Source organism: Solea senegalensis, linkage group LG18, assembly GCF_019176455.1.
Source record: "Solea senegalensis isolate Sse05_10M linkage group LG18, IFAPA_SoseM_1, whole genome shotgun sequence".
Lineage (NCBI taxonomy): Eukaryota > Metazoa > Chordata > Actinopteri > Pleuronectiformes > Soleidae > Solea > Solea senegalensis.
In genome coordinates this window covers 3,448,764-3,469,534 of record NC_058041.1, presented here as the reverse complement: position 1 = coordinate 3,469,534, position 20,771 = coordinate 3,448,764, and the positions used below count along the sequence as shown (strand labels likewise).

Genomic DNA, 20,771 nt, shown 5'->3' with positions numbered 1-20,771 from the left:
CTACAGTTACCAACCATCTACCTCTACCTACCTGCCTATCTACCTACCTCGACCTACTTATAACTACCTCTACCTACCCACCCATCAACCTCTACCTACCTACCTCTACTTACCTACATGTACCTCGACCTACTTATAACTACCTCTACCACCCCCCCATCAACCTCTACCTACCTCTACTTACCTACATGTACCTCTACCTACTTAAAAGTACCTCTACCTACCTACCTACCTACCTACCTACACACATGACCAACCAACCAACCTACCTCTACTTACCTACATGTACCTCTACCTACTTATAACTACCTCTACCTACCCACCCACCCATCAACCTCTACCTACCTGCCTACATCTACCAACCAACCAACCTACCTCTACCTTCCTACCTATCTACACCTACCTACCTACCTACCTACCCAAGGCTACCTCTACCTCAGTGTTTCCCAACCCTGGTCCTCAGAGAACACTACCCTGCACGTTTCAGATGTTGCCGTGCTCCAACACACCTGATTCAAATGGTCAGCTCAACACCAAGCTCTGCAGAAGCCTGAGAACGAGCTGTTCATCTGAATCAGGTGTGTTGGAGCAGGGCAGGGCAGTGTTCCCTGAGGACCAGGGTTGGGAAACACTGCTCTACCTACCAACCATCTACCTCTACCAGCCTACACCTACCTACCTACAATATGAGAATAATCCAAACTACATTCATACATGTTGCTATGTCCACTCAGCAACATTCAAAGTTCAGACGCGGAAGGAAATGACTTTGAAAATGAGCGGCTGTGTGTTTTTTAACGGCTCCTCATCAATCATTCAGCTGTATATGCTGCTGCATGTTTGTTTGTTCCCGCAGAAATAATCAGAAATGTCCTTGGCTGAGGGCGTTAAAAATGTAAAACGTGACCTATCGCATGGTGACGATTCTATCTTTGAAAGTTGTGCATTACTCCATCAAACACCTGTCAGGCCCAATCATATTTATTTTGTTGTTTATTTAATGTGTCATGAGCCTTTTTATTTGCTTTTGGGGTAAAATAGGTAAATAATAAAGTTAAAGTAAAATGTGATTGTGAGAGGTTTCAGGAAACTTCCAGAGCTACAGTCAAACCTGTATATTTGATGTTTAGGGCAATTGTTTGCTGATTTTGGATGGATACTCTTGTTTCTTCACTATTTGTCCATCTAAAAATAACATGGCAACGATTCACAGTTATACCTTTGGTATCTGTGCTTTCAGGCTCACTGTGCTCTGAGATCCTGAGTTTTTACACAGCGCTGGTTTTATCTGTGCTCTCACTGACGTATCAGTGCTGCTGTGCTGGATGCAGAGAGCTCCAGACTCGCACACAAAAACACTGTCAATCCTAACCCTCATACTTTTGTGGACGTTACGTTTCCTGGAGAGCCACAACCACTATGGCCTAATCAGGACCAGTAGTCCTCATGGAGACCAAAACCTGTTCCTAATGAAGCAGACTGGTTAGGTTAGGTTTAGGATTAAGATTTGAATTGTGGTTATATCAAGGCAGTACTTCTCAAATAGTGGGGTAGTGTGAGGTGTCAGGTGAGAGGTTTTATTTTTATTTATAAATATAAATAAAATGATCAGGTTCTCAATAGTATTTCAATTTGGGGGGGGCATGAAAACATTTCTGTCCTCTGGGGGGGCATGAAAGAAAAAAATAGAGAGCCACTGGATTAAAGTTAGGGTTAGGGTAATCTCTTTGATTATGCTTTATAACAACATTATGCATCAGTGCTTTATTGTTGTTGCTTTCTTTCATTCTTTTTAATTCTCCTGCCTCTACTTTCTTCTCAATGTCACCCTCTTCCTCCTCTGTGTGAGAGAAGGATGCGCTCTCTCTCTCTCTCCTTCATTCTCTCTCTTTCCGTCTGACTCTTTCACTCCTTCACAGAATGACACAGGCAATGGAATGTAGAGAGAGAGAGAGAGAGAGAGAGAGAGAGAGAGAGAGAGAGGCTTTCAAAAGACGCAGAGGAGAAACGAGCCATAAAGCACATTCACAGGTGAATTAGCAGGTTGTTACACCGCAGGACATCACAGCCACAGACATGGGGACCAGACTGCGGATGTTAACCCTTTGTGTGTCTCTCCCTCTGTGTGTCCCTGCACAGTCCCAGATCCCCCAGCTGTTCTGCAGCTCTGTGAACTGACACAACACAATATTTCCCTGCTCCTCCCTCGTGATCAGTGGCGTTTTTCTAACCCAGCGTGAGCCCCCGTCGCTGTCTGCAAACGGAAACATGATTTTCTGTCACAGTCTCATACACTCTGCGCAGCTCAGCCCGGTTGTGTTCTGCAGTGACAGCGGGAGGCTTGATTAGATTAGATGAAACATTAATGATCCCTGTGGGGAGTCAGGCCATTGCAGCAAGCGAGCGGTGGCAGTGTACATCAAAGAAATGAGAACACAGCAAATGCGGAGCATGTACACATGCAGCACTTTAGATATACAAATAAAAAAAAGCACACAGTTATTGAATTAGCACCAGAATGCGTCAAATTTGTTTATAAATAGCATGAAAAACTATTCAAATATATTCAGTCCATTTAGTGAGACGTTCTCCCTTACTTACCACAAATGATGATTATGCAGAGGCTGTTTAAAACGAGGGACAGTCATTAATCTTACAGTACGCTATTCACATTTAAGGGAATATGTTAAAAAAATAGTACCAACACAAACCTGGCCTTAGACTTTTGCACAACACCGTATGAAAGGTGTTATATAAATACATGAGGGCCCCCAAACGCAAAATGCTGTTTGGGGGCCCCCCCTAGTTTGCCAAACTAAGATTTCCTAACCCTATATATAGATGATCTAGAAAGATGTGGCAATTATTACACTTCATGAGGCTACAGTCATGATGAGCGCCCCCCAAAGGTGAACAGGACAAAGCCGAAACTAAGTTGCACCAAATTTCACGAAATTTGGTGGACACATGTCAGAGCCCAAGACGAACAAAAAAGTCTCTTGGGACCATGGCCTCAACTCAACAGGAAGACGGCCATTTTAGAATTTAGCGTCCATCTTGGCAACATTGACCGATCTGCTCGAAACTTCACACGTGACACAAGAGAGGACGAGGAAAGTCAAGCATTTTGAATATAGCTGGCATTTCACCACGAAACAGGAAGCGGTCTGTAATTTTGCTGTATTTTTGGCCGATCGGCTCAAAACTCCACACGTGACATGAGAGACCCGGTCGGAAAGGGTATATAGCGCAACCTGCTGGCAGAGAGGTTGTTGCGCACAATGCTGCTTGAAGCTTTAATTCATGATCCATGTTAGCTTGTTTCCTCACTTCCTTGTCTCAGTTTTGTTTAATGTCTGTTAATCCTGGTTGATGAATGTGTGAGGGATGGGCTGATACTAGTGGCAGCTTGTTCCTTCTTGTGTTTTTATCCTCTAAAAGAACTTTGAGTTGCACTGATGTGTATGAAAGGTGCAATATAAAAAGCACATTGATTGATTTGCAGAAACATAAAACATCGATCGCCAAGGCTACAAAACAGGCATTTAGATTCTTGCAGGTGACGTCATGGCACTCGGTCTAGACGTTAAGTGACACACAGACATGCCCACTAGCATTTCTATAAATATGTGATGATGCTGGCAGTGTCCTTTGAGATTGCTCTTTGCAGTATACATGAAGGACACGGTGAGTGTCACAGAGAAGTTGGAGTTTTCTCACTTCTCTCTCACAGCTACGGTCTTACAGCTAGATATTTCAAACTAGACCAGGGCTGTTTCTAGCATTGTGGGGGGCCCTATGTCAGGGGTCGGTCATGTGAAAAAATAAAAGTCAAGCTTTTTGGGGAAAAAACAACTTTTCAGTACAAGTGGGCAATAAGAGTTAAAGATTATATCATGATTTTTCTGTCATAAAAAAAACAATAATACATTCTGATAATATTTCACAGAATTTCAAAATAAAAGCATTTTTGCTGATATGGAACGATGTATAGTTTTCAATTAAAAAGGAATTCATGACGCAAAATGAATCTAAATAACTTGATGTAGCAGGCCGCACGGAATCAATTGGAGGGCTGCTTATGGCACATGGGCCGCGAGTTTGAGACCTCTGCCCATATAAATTTCCACTGTATCTGTCTGTCAGACTGGGCGGACGTCACTCACTGTGTGAGAGTGCAGTCCAAACGATTTTTACTTAATTAAGCCGCAGCTTACACTTGCATCTTATTTTCATTTATATCCCACATTTATTTTTTTAATAAACACTCGAGACAGCGACAGATGAAGATCGTACCCTTTGAAATGTACTGCTATTTGCAGTATACGTGAAGGACACGGTGAGTGTCACAGAGAAGAAGTTTTCTCACTCTCAGCTACAGTTTCTTTACACTCATTAACACACGTTGAAATACCACACGTATCCTGTTTGACGAAAGGCTGCGGCTGTGATGTGACAATGACAAGTCAATCCACCTGAGAAAAATGAATCTACACCCCGGAGGAGGAGACACACCGTTGTGATGTGTCAGTGTGATTTATATTTGTCGCTTTAGGCATAACAATAAGATGTACTGTAGAGTGCCATCTGAGAGGAAGCTCAACTACGTAACCCTCTTGTTGCCTCGGCTGATTTACAGCAACAATATGTGTGTGTGTGTGTCTGTGGAGATTGTGATGCACTGTCTCACATGCAGGGCTGCCTCCATCCTCGCTCGCCTGTTGCTGCAGCTGCAGACATCGTTTTTTATATCAGAGCTGCATGCTGGCAGGATGCCTGACAGCCTCTCCTCTCTGTCCCGCTTTCCCTGCCTACTACTCCTCCCCCTTTTACCTCCTTTACCCTCCTTCTCTCTTTTTTATGTCCCTCTCCCCTTGTCCCCATTAACACAACACACTTGCCTCTGATCTGCCTAAGTGGTGCAGTAATTTTTGCCCAAAAAGGAGGATGACTGGAGGAGGAGGAGGAGGATTGTGGGTTTTTGACATTGAGATCATGACAAAAGCCACATGCCGTGAGCTTTTCCTCTGTGTGTGTGTGTGTGTCAACATTCAAACACCCCCCACATTATTCAGTGTCCAGAGTCCAGCTGCAAACTGCTGCACAGGAAGTGGTTGGAACAATGTTATTGTTCAGACGAGAGAACAGGAACGTCCACAGACACTCACTCACCCACTTTGTCACACACCACATGCGCAAAGCCTTCGAGATGATGACATCCATCCTTATCTTTACACAGACCACAAATGAACGCACTACGACTGAGGCAACAACTAAGTAAAAGTACACATTATATACACTGGGAAGACTTACTTGAGTTTAAATTACCTTTTATTAAGTACCTCAAAGGGATACTTGAGAAAAAGTACAAATATCTTAGCAGAAAATGTCTTTGGTAGAAGTTGAAGTCACTTTTTATAATATTACTTAAGTGAAAGTCTTAAAGTATATGACATGTACTGTACCAACCAAGTATCAACACTTAAGGAAACTTAAGTTTTAGAAGTAAAAGGATTAAAAAAGTGAGGAGTTAGGGTTGTAACATGGTGACTCAGGGCAAGTTATCTATCAACTGGAAGGTTGTGGGTTAAATTCCTGGCTCTGCTAGTCTGTGTGTGTCCTTGAGTAAAGACACTTAACCCCATGTTGCAGCATGTGAATGGCAGAGGTGGAAACTAATGAGTTACATTTACTCGAGTTACTGGGTAGGTTTTTGTGTACTTTGTAATTGTACTTTTACTTAAGTATGTAAGTACACAAGAAAGAACCCCAACCTTTTTTAAGTAACTAAGTAACTTTTACTCTGGGTACATTGTAAAAAAACAGCAACACTTTATTACTTTTACTTTTTAGATCAGTACTTTTACTTGTGCTAAAGGAAGATTTTATGGTACTTCTACTTGAGTAGAATATTTCAGTACTCTTTCTATCTCTGGTGAATGGCTATAAAAGTATGTATGAATGGATGAAAATTGGAGTGTAAAGCAGCTCATCAAGGCTAGAAAAGCGCTATACAAAACAGACCAGAGGAAATGAAGTGTGTAAAAGTAAAAGTTGCTAGAAGTACAAATAAGAAAGTAAAGTACAGATACTGTGTGTGCATTTTGTACTAGTTAAATCCTCATCAGTTCAAACCCACACACTCAAAAATCCTAGCATGACACAACCCTCTGAGCAGCTCTATGTCATCATCAGCATCAGCGAGGCCACGTCCTTTGGGAGGAAGAGCGAGGCAGAGGAACATGTTGCCTAATGGACACGTATGTCCTCTGTCTCAATACAACACAGACCGACAGATACAGTGTATCACAGTACATCAGCATGACACGACACTGTGTACACGCGTGTTTGACAGACGTGTTTCCTGTGTGCACTGACGAGTGTGTGAAGTGTGAAACAACACGTTCCTGTTCTTTGTCACATTGATGTTAGTTTAGTAGCAAACACTTGTCAGTCTAAAATGTGACTTTACTTTACCAGTGACAAGTACAATCATGTTATAATAATGAGATTAATACAATAGTCTGACTATAGGACAGTGTCATGTCAGCAGTGTTTTCTGTTGACCTGATACTCAGACTAAACTGCAATCAGATGAACAAATTCTGAGTATTTCGAACTTGCTCACATTATGTTAATGTGCACATTTCTTAATCAGATTCTCACAGCACTGGATGTAATGTATCATTTGTCATAATCTGATTATGCTCTGTGACATGTAGACAGCATTTCTGATAATCTGAATTTAAAAAAGGTCATTCTCACAGTAAGCGTTAATCAGATTATCAGATTTCAAGTTTTTTTTAAAACTTTGGTCACATTATGTAGATATGCAATTATCTTAATCAGATTATAATGTCCCATAGGGGTTCTCACAGCCTAAAAGACTAAGCAGTAATCAGATTAATCAAATGATCAGTATTTTGAAGTCTATTTTGAGACTCAGAAGTAATCAGATTATCTAATTTGTTTTTTTTATTTAACTTTGGTCACATTACATATCATTTCTGATAACCTGAATATAAAATCTTACTCCATCTAAGAAGTAATCAGATTATCAAGTATTTTGCATATATCTTAATCAGATTACATATAGCTGTACTCGAGTTTTCACAGCAATAGATGTAAAGCATTGTACAGTAAGTCATAATCTGACTATGCTCAATCATTTGTAAACTGATTACCTTAATCAGAATAAGGTCAAACCTAGTCGAGGCAATAATCATATATTGGCCACATGATATAATTCTTAATCAGATCACCTCCTGTAACAGTGGACATAATGTAGATGTATATACTATGCTCTGTCACATGTAAACAGAATTATATCAATGGAAGAATATTGTGTTAGAAACACATATGAACATATATATTTTTTTATTCAGATTACTCACATTAATTTTGTTGATTGCCTATTACACTTACATGTTTTTACTGTGATTAAAATTGTGTTAAAAATAAGATAATCATGTGTTTTAACTTCATTTGCATATGTTACATTAAACTCATTTAACCCTTGTGTTGGGCGATAAACTGAATAAACAAATTAAATTAACTTCAATTAATAAAATACTGTAAAGAGAAAATACAAACACGTGCATAAATTAATTAAAAGTTTGAATTCAGGCTTAAATGGTGAACAATGGCATGTTCGAGTTTGCACTGTTACATCACTTTTGTCTTGTGACATCTGAGAACCTATTAGGTGCTGAATAATGAAGCTCATTAACCATCAATGATTCTATGCATCCTTTCCTGGGTGACTAATACCCTGCCAGGTGGTGCACACACACACACACACACTTCAGCTGTAATCTGACCTGCATGCTTCTCACACATATATGCAATCACACACACACGCACAAGTACACATAAAATACAAGTAGACATCAAGTAAAAGGTGGAATCATGAGTCTCAAAACCAGGAGAGAAAGAAAGATAGAAAACGATGAGTCTTGTGTGAAGCTGCTTGATATTTCATAATGTTACATGCACTCAGGGATGAAAGAAAGAGTGGCTGGATGGATGGATGATCTGATGGATGGATGATCTGCCACTGCAGGGTGGATGACATCAGCCCTGTTAACTGAGGACATAATCCTCTGTGTGCCAGATGTTCTCCTTTGGCGTAGTATCTTGACATCTAGTGGTCAGTTGTTAGAACTACAAAACATGTCATGATTTTGTTCTTAAAAACACTGGAGAATTTATACAAATGTAGAAATTGCCCCAGTAACCCCACACACACACACAGTGTTGTCGAAACACCAGGTCAATGAAGACTCCTTATCGTGGGTGAATAAAGACAATATTTAAAGTTAAAATCAGGTCACAGATAAAGGTTTATGAAATACGCACCCCTTATCTGTGTGTAGTCACTCAAACACAAACAAAGGGACTGTACTCATGTGGAGAGAGTTTTGTGTGTGTGTGTGTGTGTGAAATATAGGTCAGTCGTCATCTGCTCCGCTGATGTTATAAACTGGCTCGGGGCTTTATTGATGCTATGGTGGCTGCTGCAGTCACATGGGGCCAACCACCGCCACCACATTTCACAGCTGAACGAGCCAGAACGCCGTGTACTGTCAGACACAACAGGGCTTGTGTTATCCTTGTTTTTGTTCTTTTGAAGAACAACATAATACGTACAAACTGTCACCTTTGAACTCTGCATTATCAGCACAAATTGCATCCAAATCCTTTCAAACAAATGGCAACAATTATTTATTTACACAAATATTCATGTTCAAACTGAGTCAACCTACTTCTTGGAGATGCCTTTGGTGAGCGGCCATCTTTCATTGCTCAAAGTCCTCCCTCGTTCCGATGTTACTGTAACCAGATTGTCTTTTCCAGATCTATCTGGTCTTGTCTCCAGATGAAGGAGTAGTTTGGCCTGATGATGGCGCTGCAGGATACCCAACAGGAGAAAGCCACACACTCAGGAGCTGCAAGGCTTCTGTGGAGACTTGTGTGAGTCAACAGCTCCATCTACAGGCTGTATGTGAGTACTGGTCCTAGAGGCCTTAACCTCCAGACTGAAGCACTCACTCCCAGCAGCACCTGCATAACCATTTGTCTGCTGGAGTTTGTGGTGGAAGAGGTCCTTCTGCAGGACCTTCTACAGGACCTTCTGCCAGTCCTACAGGACCTTCTACAGGACTTTCTGCAGGTCCTTCTGCAAGACTCTACAGATCCTTCTGCAGGTCCTCCACAATGTTCAACCTGTGGAGTGTGTCTCACTAATGACTTTTAAATATGAACAATTGTCTGTTACAATCAAACCATTGATAAATATGTTCACACGGCACAGATCGAGCCTCTCTGCTCCACATAACTCTCTCTATGATCTTGTGTCATCCTGCATAAAGAAGTATCAAGCCAGATGAAGGCAACAACAACATTACACTAATAAAGCCAGATGAATGCATGTATCTTTCTGTGGCTGAGTTTCTGTACAAAAGCAGAGTGGCGCAGCGGAAGCGTGCTGGGCCCATAACCCAGAGGTCGATGGATCGAAACCATCCTCTGCTAAACAGTTTTAGAACAGCCCTGAGCAAGATACCCAACCCTGAATGCACCTCGGATGCTGATCAGTAGCAAACCGCCACTCCTAATTCTGGGAAGGTGTCTAGTAGAGGATGCAGTTAAATGCAGTGTTAAGGTTAATTCCACTGTGGCACTGATAAAAGACTCATTTATTTATTTAATTTTATTGGAGAGGAAAAAAAAACTCCATTTTAACAGGAATTCATCTCTGACAGAACCTGACTCAAAGATGTGGGGCCATCTGCCTCAACCGGTCGCGGTGAAAGGAAAAATGGGGGGGGACATGCTTTATGATGTGTGTGTGTGAAGGCTGAACCTCGAATCCACGCAGCCCAATTCAACTTCCTGTTACAACGCGAAGAAACGCTCATGAGCAGAACAAAGGGCTGAGTGTGGTGTGGAGAAGCTGGCTGGTGTTTTTAGCACACACACCCCTCCTCCTCTCCTTTCCTCTCCTCCTCTCCTCTCTCCTCCTCCCTGCGCCCCATTATCTCTGCTGCTGCCTCCCTTTTCCGTTCGCTCTCCATCCACACACTCTTAGTATCCACTGACTCATTCCCAGCGTGTCCCCGCAGCTTCCCCGGGATTTAATGACACGGACGGCCTGAGAACACGCGGCTGATTGGAATCTGATCGGCGCCTGCACTGTGTGCGTGCGCGTGTGTGTAAGTAATCGGCTAATCGATATGTGTTTGAGATGCTAATGCTGCCGCTAAATGCCTTTGTAGTCTTTTAATCCTTTTATGTCAGTGTTGTGTTGATGAAAACACCGGGTGGTTCTCTGTGATTCATCCTTCATGTTTTTTATGCATTTAAATGTTACATTTAATGTCATTTATTGTTAATTATTGAAGGTTTTTTCCTCAGTTGAGCATCATTTCTCCTTCCTTCCGTCCTTCCTTCCTTCCTTCCGCCCTGTGTCACAGTGAGAGAATGTTCTGGAAACAAACCCTGAAGGGCTTTTATTTTGTGATTAATTATTTAGGCTGCAGTGCCAGCCTCACATTCAGACAAATTAAGCTTCACACAGACTGTTTGTCTCTTTGAAAGGCTGATTAAAAGTTTAACACACACGGGCTCTGTGTGTGTGTGTGTGTGTGTGAGGAGTTTACGTGCCTTCCATGCTGATGAAGAACGAGTCTAAATAACAGAGGGCCTGTTTCTCTGGGAGGTGCTTTTGGCCTTTTGTCTGTCTCTGCTTTTGCTCTTTGCTACTTCCTTCAGTCCACTTCACTTCAGCTCTGGGGAAACATTATATGTGTGTCAGAAAATGTCAATACACTAAATATTGTAGTATTTCAAGGCGTGGTACTGGTATAGATTCTGTGAAGCAGTGTGTCGATTTTGAGACATTCTTGACTTTGATTTTAAAGATAAAATGTACTGCATCTGAAAAAAAGATGGCGCTAAAGTTATATTTCTTTTATGTTGACTAGTGTACTGACATTAGTCAAACATTTCACTGTTTAAAAACATAGAAATCAGTAAAAGCGTTTTCGCTGAATCATGTTTGTTTATTTCTTCTTTTTGGGAGAACACACAGTTAAAGAGAATTTTGTCTTTAAAAATGACTCAGCACAAATGTTTATAATCACAAAACAGCGGTATCGTCCCATCACTTTGTAATGACTTTAATCCACTTTACCATCGCTGTTATAACCTTTTGGACAAAACCCCAGTGGAAGAAAAATTAAGGAGGAAGTAGTTTGTCTTTTGTCGTGTTTATGCTGTAACTACACGTCACTGCCACTGACGCTCTCTCCATAAAGCAATCGAGACAATAAAACTATTCCCATGATCCCACACTGTCTTCTAAGCCAGTGTTCCTACACACCTGATTCGAATGATCAGCTCGTCATCAAGAAGCCTGATAACGACCCATTGATTTGAATCAGGTGTGTTGTAGCAGGGTGACATCTAAAACATGCAGGGCAGTCTTCCCTGAGGACCAGGGTTGGGAAACACTGGTCTAAACATCATCAAAATAGCTCAGCAGAAATTCCATACTGTGTGTTTAAGCCTCCGAAGAAAATAGTACTTTTTTCATGCACGTTTTACAGGCATCATGATATATTTTATTGTCACGCCTGTATCGCGATATTTATTGTATCGTTACTACAATACACAGCTCAAGACAACATATGATGTTATTACACATATTAGTAGTACGTGTAGTTAAGTGAGTTGGGGTTAGACATACATTCCAGCGCTGCCACAAGGGGGAGACCACATCTTTCCAGTGACTGGTTTATTTACAATAGTTGGAAAGAATGTGAACTAATACACACACACATATCTTTTGTGACGTGGTTTTGACACATTATAGCATTTTGTAATATGAGTAGCATTGATTTGAAGGTGGAGTAAACATAAACAGAACGGCCCTGTCTGTTTACAAATCTAACAACAACTACAGTGTTCATTTTGGTCAGGAAAACAGTGAGCAGCCATTGTCCCCTGCCCGTCGTCCACTCTCACACTTCTTCGTCCTGCTCTTCGTCGTCTTTAAATAGCAGCTTGACACCCTACTGATTAAATGTCCCACCTGCCCATCTGACACAGAAGCACTGCGGACTCATATATAAACCTTTCATTTAGCCTCACTCACTCACTCACTCACTCACTCACTCACTCACTCACTCACTCACTCACTCACTCACTCACTCACTCACTCACTCACTCACTGTGCTAATGAAAGACCAGCTCCAGTCCGTGTAGCAGTCGAGCTGCTGAATTATGTAGGTTACACATTTATGTCTTGTCACGCACCATGAGACAGTCATGGTGTCCAACACGACGTTGTTGTGAAGACACTGTGACTGTGGTTTAACGCAGTATGTGCAACAACGTATGTACTGCAGTTTACCAGGATATATAGTTTACTATAGTGTGTACTATAATACACCATGGTATGTACTATGTTTATGCTGTGGTTTGTTTACTATACTATACAATACTGTGTTTACTATGATGCAGAATTTTCATGTCAGTACATGAGCAGTGTATACAGGTAGCGTGGCCGAGTGGTCTAAGGCGCTGGATTAAGGCTCCAGTCTCTTCGGAGGCGTGGGTTCGAATCCCACCGCTGCCAAGTTTGTTTTGAGCGTGAAAGATCAGATTTCTGATATCTCGTCACTCCCCCGGGACACCCGACCAAAGTCTACTGGTAGCTTGTGGGATAAGTGGCAGAGAGGACTACTGTCTCTTAGGTTACTTGGCAAGCAGTGCACTGCTCACTGCTGTGTCGTTGGATAAGAAATGGCAGAGGTATCAATAGGTATTCTTTGGTTCTGTCAAAGAAAATGGAGCTTTAGTCCTCTCTACTGTAAATGTAAAGTGGCTTCAGCACAGGCAGTCTACCCCAGCTTCTGATCCAGCACTTTGCACTTAATGATTTTATACTCTATGTCCTTATGCCTTGTATTTTGTGCTGCACTTTTGCCCAAGAAAAACGTCCTACAAAAAAACATACATTGCTAACTACTATGTGTGGCCTGTACTTAATTTCTGTATAGAATAATATGACATAAATTCCCCTCTTTGCAAAGAAATTCAGGCCCAGCCAACCGTTATCAAAGTATCTGATTGACTGTTATTCATCAGTAGCATCACTTTTCACATGTGTTATTGCAGCACTGAGACGTTGGATACTCGGTTTCTCTAAGTGATGTGAAAGTTCTGCAGCTCGCGCACTTAACGAAAAGCTCCAGTCTGCACGTAATATGAAATATTTATTATACGCGATGCATCTGGCATTTTAAAGCCTCCTCCGGTCATCGATCCTGTGGTCCAGTTCTGAAGTCTGACTCCACCTCTCTCTCACACACACACACACACACAGCTATATTTAGACTGTCAGCGTTAGTGAAAGGAGCCTGTGGGATTCACTCACCTCACCAGCCTGCGTCAGACGTCCAGCCTGCAGACCTCAGCATTAACACTGAGTGAGAGGTCGTCTCTGCTGCTGCTGCTGCTGCTGCTGCTGCTGCTGTCTGTGATTGAGTTCAACCAGGTTTCACTGTGGATATTTGACCTCTTGTTGTCCTCTGTGCTCACAGTAAAGTGTATGATTTGAGAGAGCGAGATTCTCTCATGATAACACAATGAAGTGTGACAAGGCCAGGCCTTCAGGGACTGCAGTGGTTATTTACATCACCATCTCCGGATCTTTGCAAAGCACTGTGACCTCGGGCTGCAACGACATACTTCTCAGCTTCTTCAATGTGAATATTTTTCTGGTTTCTGTCACAAAGAAATCCTTCAAACTAAATAGTTTTGGTTTGTAGACGAAACAAGTTCTCGATTAATCGAGAAAATAATCGTCAGATTAATCGATGATGAGAATAATCGTTAGTTGCAGCCCGAGTGTGATCTGAGTCATGGCTCCGTCATGTTTTGTTATTCTTGTTTTTGTCACTGTTGACAACCTTTCTTCATCTCGTTTGTTTAGTTTGAGTTGACAACAGCAACTTTTAGACAAACGAAAAGTCACTTTATTTTATTCTCTTTGTCTTATTGTTTCTATTTCTGTGGCGCACGTGTTTATCAATATCATTCTCTGCCTGCCATTTTCCCTCATCTCTCTTGCTCAGTGCATCATTGTTCTCCTCCTCTTCCTCCTCCTCTTTCTCTTCTCCCTCACATACACACTTACCATGCAGGAGGTGTAACCCTCCGGCCTCTTCTTTCTTGTGAGCCACTGGAGGAAAACACCCCCAACAGAAAACAGAAGAAGAAAACACTGCACGTGTAAGCACCAGTTGAGATGTCAGACCCGGACGCCTCCTCGCCGCCGGACCCTCCGCTGCCACTGCCGTCCCCGCGGACACCACTGCAGCTCTCCTTCCCCTTCCTGAGGGAGGGCAGCCGGGTCTGGGAGAGGGAGAGGAAGCCGCCGCAGCCCGGAGAGCCGCCGAGCCCACTGCCCACCAAACGCACCCGCACTTACTCGGCGTGAGTGGCAGCATAAACACCTCCTTTTTTTATGACTTGAAATGGAAATGACTGTGGTGATTTATGACGCACTGTTGCCCTCTCGCTGTCTCTCTCTCTCTCTCTGCGTCTCTCCTTCTGTCATTCTCTGCAGGACAGTACGAGCAAAATCAAGTCCAGTGTTCAAAGGGGTGTGTAAAAACTTCTCCAGGTCTCAGGGTCATGGATTCATCCGTCCTTCTCATGGAGGAGAGGACATCTTTGTCCACATCTCCGAGTGAGTGATGTCACCTAATCACGTCATTTCACACTCTTTTATTTTTTATTTTTTGTTGAGCTGCTGTGGAGGTTGTTTTTTTTTGGTTTTTTTTTTAAATCTTTCGAGAATTAAGTTGTAATCTAGTGAGAATAAAGTCATAATATTATGAAATAAAGTCATAATATTATGAGAATAAAGTTGTACAATTATGAGAATTAAGTCGTAATCTTTTGAGAATAAAGTTGTGATATTATGAGAATAAAGTTGTGATATTAGGAGACTAAAGTCATAATGAGAATAAAGTTGTGATATTAGTAGACTAAAGTCATAATGAGAATAAAGTTGTGATATTAGGAGACTAAAGTCGTAATATTATGAGAAATAAATTGTGATTGTATGAGAATTAAGTCGTAATCTTTCATAGTTATTATTCAAGCCAAATCTCAGATTATCATTTGATTTGACTTTTGTGACGATTGTGAAAAGAAACTGAGTCTTGGCTGAGTCCGTTTGCCTCTGCTCCTGCTTCGACAGCATCGATGGAGAGTACGTGCCTATGGAGGGCGACGAGGTCACATACAAGGTGTGCCCCGTCCCCCCCAAGAACCAGAAGGTCCAGGCCGTGGAGGTCGTGATCACTCACCTGAAAGCGGGCACCAAACACGAGACCTGGTCCGGTCAGATCATCAGCTCGTAGCTTCAGAGCTGCTGCGCCCGTGGGAAACCTGTCTGGGAAAGGACTTGGTCTGAGGACTGGAGATTTGTATCAGCCTGAGTTGGCGGAGGTTTGAGTAAGAAGGTGAAAGGTTAGGACTAAGCTGTGAATGTATACGTTTGAATGTTTATAGTTTTGTTATTTGGGTTAAAACAGTTGGGGGTTGGTAAGTTGCAGCTTTGACGGAGGGAATATTGGGTGTGAGAGAAGTTAGAGAAGTCGTTGATGAGCTAAAAATGAGAGGGGAGGTAGATTTGAGGCCAAAATACACTCAGAGCAAATTTGAAAACAATTCAGCCATATTGACTCTCCTTGTGTGTACTTTTATAGGCGACCAGTGCAGGAGAGTTTTGAATTTTACTCCCACTTTTAATTTATTTATGAAGTGGTAACCAGTCGTGAAAAACGACTGTTTTCAAACCCTGAGGTTTGCCATTGTGCTGTCAATCACACTGGTGTCCACTCACATGTGCAGCGCTTTATTGTCTTTTTTTTCCCTGTAATTGACAAAACTGACATTGTGCGCTTTTAAAGAAAAGACCTGATTGAGACGATGAACTCCTCAGGAAAAACGTTTACCGACGCTGTAAATAACGTGAGAGTGGAGCCCCCCCCCCCCCCCCTAGTGGCTGTTCCGTATATTCTTATTTTATATACTGTCTACAATTTGTTTTACCGTTTTATTGCGTGCCACCACTGCCAAAAGCCCCAAAAAAGTCAGGTGTTTGATAGTTTTCACCTCTGGAACAAGGAATAAAGGGAACACTTTTATAATTGCCTTCATCTCACTGCCTGCATTAGTGTAAGTCCAGCGATCAGAAAGTCTGACACACTGTTGTTTATCAGTTTAAGAGCTGTGATAAAGAATCCCTCTCCTTCTTTATATTGTAGCATTGTATTTTCTCTCTATCGGTGAAATCCAGTCTTATTGTAGCTGCCTCCAGCTGTGACGGTCATGTGATCCAGACAGTTGTAGTGGTCGGAAGAAAATGTTCCAGAGGAGAACATCATCTATAGATTTACTTGAATTAAAACTTGTAAGGAGGAAGATCAAACTCTGGATCATCTGTTTTTAAAGGCCTTTGCACATCGACCGCGAAGCAAATAAAGCTGTAGAGACATGTCCGCTACATACTCTCTCTATTGATGCGTTACCACGATATAGTTCTAGCACGACTCGGCTCGCTTCTACTTCTTCTAATAAAGACGCAAGTTAGCCAAGAAGCTGAAAAACATTTCTTTATGGGGAAAAAAACAGGTGGCATCACCTTATGTAATAAAAAAGAGTAAAGAAAAGAAAGCAAACACTGCAGAAAAAATGTTATACACCGCTTCCCTGCTTTGGGTTTGACTTTCATATTATTTCTGTCTGAATAAATAAAAGCAAAATTTCATCACTGATGAGAAAACGTAGAGTGACACACCTGGTGTGCAAAGGCCTTTTTAGAGTGCGATGAAAAGAGTGCTTTTTTTTCCTGTATCAGAACTTTACTTGAAAGTGTTGTTAAGATCAAATATCTGCAGTATTTGCCACGGATTAAATGAATAACGTAAACGTGAAATCAGGAAAGAAGAGGTGGGTGAAGGCTGAAGGTTGAGTAACGATGACGTTAAGAAGATTAAAGCGACAGCAAATTATTATAATTATTTATTTATTGACTTATTTATTTTCGTTTGTAGCTGTGATGGCGTCAGGTGCTCGATGATTGAAAGCAGGGTTTATAAGATATTCTTGTGCAAATGTAAACCTTTTTGCATTCCTCGCTGTTATTATACAAAAAAAAAAAACCTGTCACATCTTGCAACTGTCAAAATCCTAACACCAATCCCTAATTTCTACATAATCCTCGTCTAATTTTATTTTGAAAATAACAAGCAGCTTTGTTGTTTTTAGAGCTGGGAATGTTCTGTTCTGCTCTGTTGTAATTTCTAACTCTTAACTCTTTCGTCATGCAGTAAATGTCAAAGAGTTGTCGTCAGGTCTCTTATGCATTTTTAATTTCTCACCGCAGGACGACAGAAACACGCCCCATTGTCAAATCTCTGTGAGCGTCGTGAGACATGAAAACGAAGTTTAAATAAAACTTACTACTGTATTCACAGACCTGTGTGTAAACGTGTTTGTTATTTTTTAAATTCACTGTCTTGTCTTCTCTCTGGACCACAGTACAAAAAAAAAGCTCCTGGATTTGTTTTGGTGATCACTGTCCTGTCTTACTCTTGTCCATTAGAGGGCGCCACTACACCAAATAATCTGCTTCTTTTTGTGTGGACAAGATCCTCTATTATTTTATGAAATGGTTGCAAACATGTCTGAGCATGTAGCTCAGTCGTTTTATAAAGTCCTGAGAAAGTGGTTTCAATTTTCAACAATTTTCAACAACCAAAATGAGAAACCCAAGAAATTCAGTGTAAGAACATCGAGACAAGAGGCTCAGTCCATCAGAAGATTTGTCTTGCAGACTTGTATCTTTGTGAATTACAAGTTCTAATCTCACACTTTTAAAACTTTAGACCAAAAACAGAACTTAAACACACATGGAAACTGGTGGCCCTTTTAATGTTTGTATTTGACTTACCCCTGCACTACAGTGTTGACTTTGTTTCAGAATCTCGTACAACCACATGTCAAAAACCCAAACTATTCCCATTTTAACATATTTTCTTTGCTCATGAGATGACTCATGTCTTTGCTGACAGTCAAAAATGTTTTTCCAGCTAGCACTTCTGAGGCTTTTTCAAGCCTCTTCAATGCTAGCTCCCATTATCGCAGGCGTCGATGATGAAGTCGAAATCCTCGTTGAAGTTGAAATGACGCAATCGAACGGACGCAACGCAACGCAAGGTTTTAGTTTGGTTTAGAGTTTTTGGAAGTTGTTTGGTTTGGATTTGAAGGGTTTTAGTTTGGTTTGGTTGTTTTTGAAAGACCCAGACAGACACACACATATGAGTAGACACATACCTCCACTGGGATTTGAACCCACGATGCCTTGAGTAGTGATGAGACGTCTTTGACCACTGGACTACCTTCAGCGCTGGTGATGCTCCCGACAGGGACAGAGGATCACATTAAATAAGTTTGTCCTCGTAATTCACAAATACATTTTTGAAAAAACTCTGACCAAGATGAGAAACCAAGAAATCCAGAGTGAGAGCATCAAGACAAGTATCTCAGTCCACCAGAAGATGACTTGTAGACCAAAAACAGAACTTAAAACTACCAAGAAAGAGTTCTTCTGCAGCTCAGCACAAATAGCTTCTCCTGTAACAGTAAGGCTTGTATGTGTGAGGTTGTGAGTTCAAATCCATTGATTCAGTGAAGTTTTTTTAGCTCAAGATTTATTGTAAACAGTCAAAAGCTCTAAGAAAACCTGAAGAGTTATAGGAGCAGGTGGCTCAGTGGGCAAGAATACCACTGAGAAGTTCTGAAGTCATGGGTTCGATTCTTATAAAGAACAAGACAATTTTAATATTCAACATCCACAATGAAGATTGAGAGGAGACGAAAAGGCCTGCATTTGCCAGGAATTTGTGGTGCAGTGGCTTTCTTCACAACCATATGTTGTGGAACCTCAAGTTTGTAGGTTCAATTCCAAACAGTTTTCAAACTTTAAGCTACAAACAGAACTTAAAAACACAAAGAATGAGTTCTTTTGCAGATCAGCACAAATAGCTTCTCCTCTAACAGTAAGGCTTGCATGTGTGAGGTTGTGTGTTCAAATCCATTGAGGCAGTTAATTTTTTTTAGCTCAAGATTTATTGAAAACAGTCAAAAGCTCTAAGAAAACCCGAAGCATTATAGGAGCAGGTGGCTCAGTGGGCAAGAATACCACTGAGAAGTTCTGAAGTCATGGGTTCGATTCTTATAAAGAACAAGACAATTTTAATAGTCAACATCCACAATGAAGATTGAGAGGAGACGAAAAGTCATCCTTTCGCCAGGAATATGTGGTGCAGTGGCTTTCTTCACAACCATATGTTGTAGATCCTCAAGGTTGTAGGTTCAGATCCAAACACTTTTCAAACTTTAGGCCACAAACAGAACTTAAAAATACAAAGAAAGAGTTCTTTTGCAGCTCAGCACAAATAGCTTCTCCTGTAACAGTAAGGCTTGTATGTTTGAGGTTGTGTGTTCAAATCCATTTGATGCAGTAAATTTTTTTTAGCTCAAGATTTATTGTAAACAGTCAAAAGCTCTAAGAAAACCTGAAGAGTTATATGAGCAGGTAGCTCAGTGGGCAAGAAAACTACTGAGAAGTTCTGAAGTCATAGGTTCGATTCTTATATAGAACAAGACAATTTTAATGTTCAACATCCACAATGAAGATTGAGAGGAGACGAAAAGACCTGAATTTGTGGTGCAGTGGCTTTGTTCACAACCATATGTTGTGGAGCCTCAAGGTTGTAGGTTCAATTCCAAACATTTTTCAAACGTCAGGCCACAAACAGAACTTAAAAACACCAAGAAAGAGGTTTTATACAGTTAAATAGAAATAGCTTCTCCTGTAAGATTCAGACTTGTATGTCTGAGATTGGTCGTTCTAATCCTACGATGAAGTTTAGTTCTTTTAGTTCAAGATTTAATGTATACAGTCAAACATTGTAAGAAAACCTGAAGAGCTGTTGTAGCCGGTAGCTCAGTGGGCAAGAACACTGCTGAGAATTGGTGGTGTGGTAGCTATATTCACAACCATAATGTTGTAGATTCAATTCCACAGTTACAGGGTTGTGCTCAGTCTGAAAGGTATCTGCCATTTTTCTTGGATGTTGAAAATTGTCTTGTTCTTTATAAGAATCGAACCAATGACCTCAGAACTTCTCAGCAGTGTTCTTGTCCAGTGTGCTACCTGCTCCTGTAACTCTTCAGGTTTTCTTAGACTGTCTTTTGACTGTTTACATTAAATCTTGAACTCAAAAATGTGACCTTACAACCTCAGACATACAAGTCTTACTCTTACAGGAGAAGCTATTTTTGCTGAGCGGCAAAATAACTCTTTCTTGGTGTTTTTAAGTTCTGTTTGTGGCCTGAATTTGAAAACTGTGCCAAATTTAACCTACAACCTTGAGGCTCCACAATCTATGGTTGTGAACAAAGCCACCGCACCACCAATTCCTGGTGAACGGAGGCCTTTTTGTCTCCTTTCAATCTTCATTGTGGATGTTGAACAGTATTATTGTCCACTGAGTCACCTGCTCCTATAACTCTTCAGGTTTTCTTAGAGCTTTTGACTGTTTACAATAAATCTTGAGCTAAAAAAAGTAACACCATCAATGGATTTGAACTTACAACCTCACACATACAAGCCTTACTGTTAC

The 20,771-nt window shown here is 41.2% G+C and overlaps 1 protein-coding gene and 1 non-coding gene across 4 annotated transcripts; both read left to right on the top strand.

Moving 5' to 3' along the window:
* The first annotated feature begins 9,934 nt into the window (after positions 1 to 9,934).
* Positions 9,935 to 17,559, top strand: csdc2a (cold shock domain containing C2, RNA binding a). 3 transcript variants are annotated; one of them, XM_044014808.1, is made up of 4 exons: positions 9,935 to 10,214; positions 14,211 to 14,502; positions 14,636 to 14,758; positions 15,275 to 17,559. In XM_044014808.1, exons 2-4 carry the CDS (start codon positions 14,315 to 14,317, stop codon positions 15,435 to 15,437), a joined length of 474 nt encoding a protein of 157 aa, XP_043870743.1. In that variant the 5' UTR covers positions 9,935 to 10,214; positions 14,211 to 14,314; the 3' UTR covers positions 15,438 to 17,559. The 3 variants fall into 3 exon arrangements, with proteins under 3 accessions (XP_043870743.1, XP_043870741.1, XP_043870742.1); XM_044014806.1 differs by having other exon boundaries at positions 9,942 to 10,214; positions 14,142 to 14,502; XM_044014807.1 differs by lacking the exon at positions 9,935 to 10,214 and having other exon boundaries at positions 13,866 to 14,502.
* On the top strand, positions 12,559 to 12,640 carry trnal-aag. The gene has a single exon. It is a non-coding gene; the product is annotated as a tRNA-Leu (tRNA).
* Positions 17,560 to 20,771: the final 3,212 nt, after the last annotated feature.